The sequence below is a fragment of the Herpailurus yagouaroundi genome, unplaced genomic scaffold, assembly GCF_014898765.1.
Source record: "Herpailurus yagouaroundi ecotype Mexico unplaced genomic scaffold, PumYag 150949, whole genome shotgun sequence".
NCBI lineage: Eukaryota > Metazoa > Chordata > Mammalia > Carnivora > Felidae > Herpailurus > Herpailurus yagouaroundi.
The window spans coordinates 8,598-10,772 of record NW_024422728.1 but is presented as its reverse complement, the minus strand read 5'-3'; the positions used below and the strand labels follow the sequence as shown (position 1 = coordinate 10,772).

The window sequence follows — 2,175 nt, the reverse complement described above, 5'->3', positions numbered from 1 at the left end:
ATCTCCGTGTTTCTCAGGGTATAGATGAGAGGATTCAGCATGGGGGCAATCACAGTGTAAAACACGGAGATTTCCTTATCCTTGTTCTCGCTCCCCGCAGGTAGAACATAGATATAGATACAAGGCACAAAGAATAAAACCACCACCATTACGTGAGAGCTGCAGGTGGAGAGAGCTTTGCGTCGCCCTGCGGAGGAGCGGGTCCTAAGGTTATATAATATGAGTATGTAAGAAGCCAACAGGACAAGAAAAACGACAACCACCACCATCCCTGAATTAGCAATCGCTAAGATACTAACAACACGAATGTCTCTGCACACCAGTTTCAAAAGAGGCTTCACATCACATATGTAGTGATCTATCTGATTAGGACCACAGAAAGGTAAGTTGAGTACCATGAGCAACAGAGCAACGGAGTGCCAAAAACCCACAGCCCAGGCCGTGAAGATCAACATGTTACACCTCTGCCGGTTCATGAGGACCGTGTAGTGCAGGGGCTTGACAATGGCAACATAGCGGTCAAAAGCCATGGACACCAAGATGAATATCTCCACACCCGCCAGCAAGTGGGCAGCGAAGAGCTGGGTCATACAATTGTTATAGGAGATGTTTCTTCTTGCGGCGCCTAAGTCCCTGAGTAGCCTGGGGACCACGGTGGAGGTGTAGCAGAGATCCATGAGGGAAAGGTGACAGAGAAAGTAGTACATCGGCTGTTCGATTAGATGGCTGCAGGTGATTGTGAGCAAGATGATGACGTTGCCCATTAAGACAGCCAGGTAACAGAGCAGGAACCAGAAAAAGAACAGGAGCTCCATTTGCTTATTTCCCCACAGACCCATGAAAACAAATTCTGTGACGTTGTTCTGATTTTCCATGAGGTTGAGGTGAGTCCAGGGACACAATAGAAATTTAATTCATCTGAAATGATACAGAACATATGACACGTTTAAGAGTACTTTTTGCTTTTTTGGAGGATATTTACACTGAAAAATATGTAGGTCACAAAGGAACTATTGCATTTAATCTTTTAAATCCCTCTGGTTTGATGCCATTATTATATTTCAAATGATACTTAATGAGAGCATACTTTATGCTGGGAGGTTTTACAAACATTTTGCATGCATTTAATTCATAATATCCAAATAGATACTATTCTGATACTCATTTGACAAGTGGGGGAACAAAAATGGGTGGGTTTGGATAATAATACCAATTCTTTCAGATATTAAGTAGCAAACTAAGATAGGATCCTGTATCTGATGCTAAGTTGTATGCTCGTGAGAGCTATGCTACATTATCCACTGACCAAATGGACTTCCGTCTATTTTCCACCTCCTTAAATAGTATGCTTTTTTTTCATCTCTAGCATTAACACACAAATAACTGTAAGTAATCCCCTCCCCTTCTCTATGCCACATATAATGATTTATAAAATCCCAACCTAACACCACATACTGTGCATTGAGTGGAATTAATATTCTTCAAATGAAAGCAAAATCAAGGTTCTTAATTGTAGCAGATAAATAACCTGAATTCATTGAGAACAAACCCAGTGACTCTCCTTCTTGGCAGTTTGGTCAAGAGTCAGGACATGGAGATACAGAAAATAGGTATTTGGAAACACTATTTGGGCATCTGAAAACAGGAACACGGGTTCTTGTTATATAAAAGCTTTCCCTTTTTCCTAATCATTCTAAATACACATGTTAGAGGTTGCTGTTAACATTTTAGAAACACTGAGGACAGGTAGTTGTTGTCTGGTACATACTGAAGAACCCAGTGTGATTAAAGAATGTCCTGCATATTTAGCGATGCGTTTAGAACAGTGCAACCACTTAGACGCAGTAGACCCAGGAGCAGAGAGTGAATATGTGGAAACATCACCTTTTACCCATAACCAAGCGTCCTCCACAGCAAAATCATGATTTGCCTAAAAGACTATTGATGTCTCGGAATGACTTTAATGGTACCAACGGCGGAACAATATGATGTAGTGGACAGATCCCTCATCTAATGATCATGAAGGTGAGCATCCAGGCTCCGTGTCTTGTTAGCTAGTTTTTGTTCACACTGAGCAATCCATTCTCCCTGATCCTCCCCCTTCAGCTGGTACATGGGTCTAAAACTTCTGGATCCAAGAGCAAAATGAAGTCCATTTAAGAATATACAATAGAA

At 41.4% G+C, this 2,175-nt stretch overlaps 1 protein-coding gene across 1 annotated transcript; it reads right to left on the bottom strand.

The window, feature by feature from the left end:
* Window positions 1-5: 5 nt before the first annotated feature.
* On the bottom strand, window positions 6-875 carry LOC121026654 (olfactory receptor 4P4-like; the record flags this gene model as incomplete). Its single annotated transcript, XM_040469449.1, has 1 exon — window positions 6-875. A coding segment is annotated over exon 1 (870 nt), but the record flags the coding sequence as incomplete, so codon positions are not given.
* Between the last annotated feature and the right edge of the window lie 1,300 nt (window positions 876-2,175).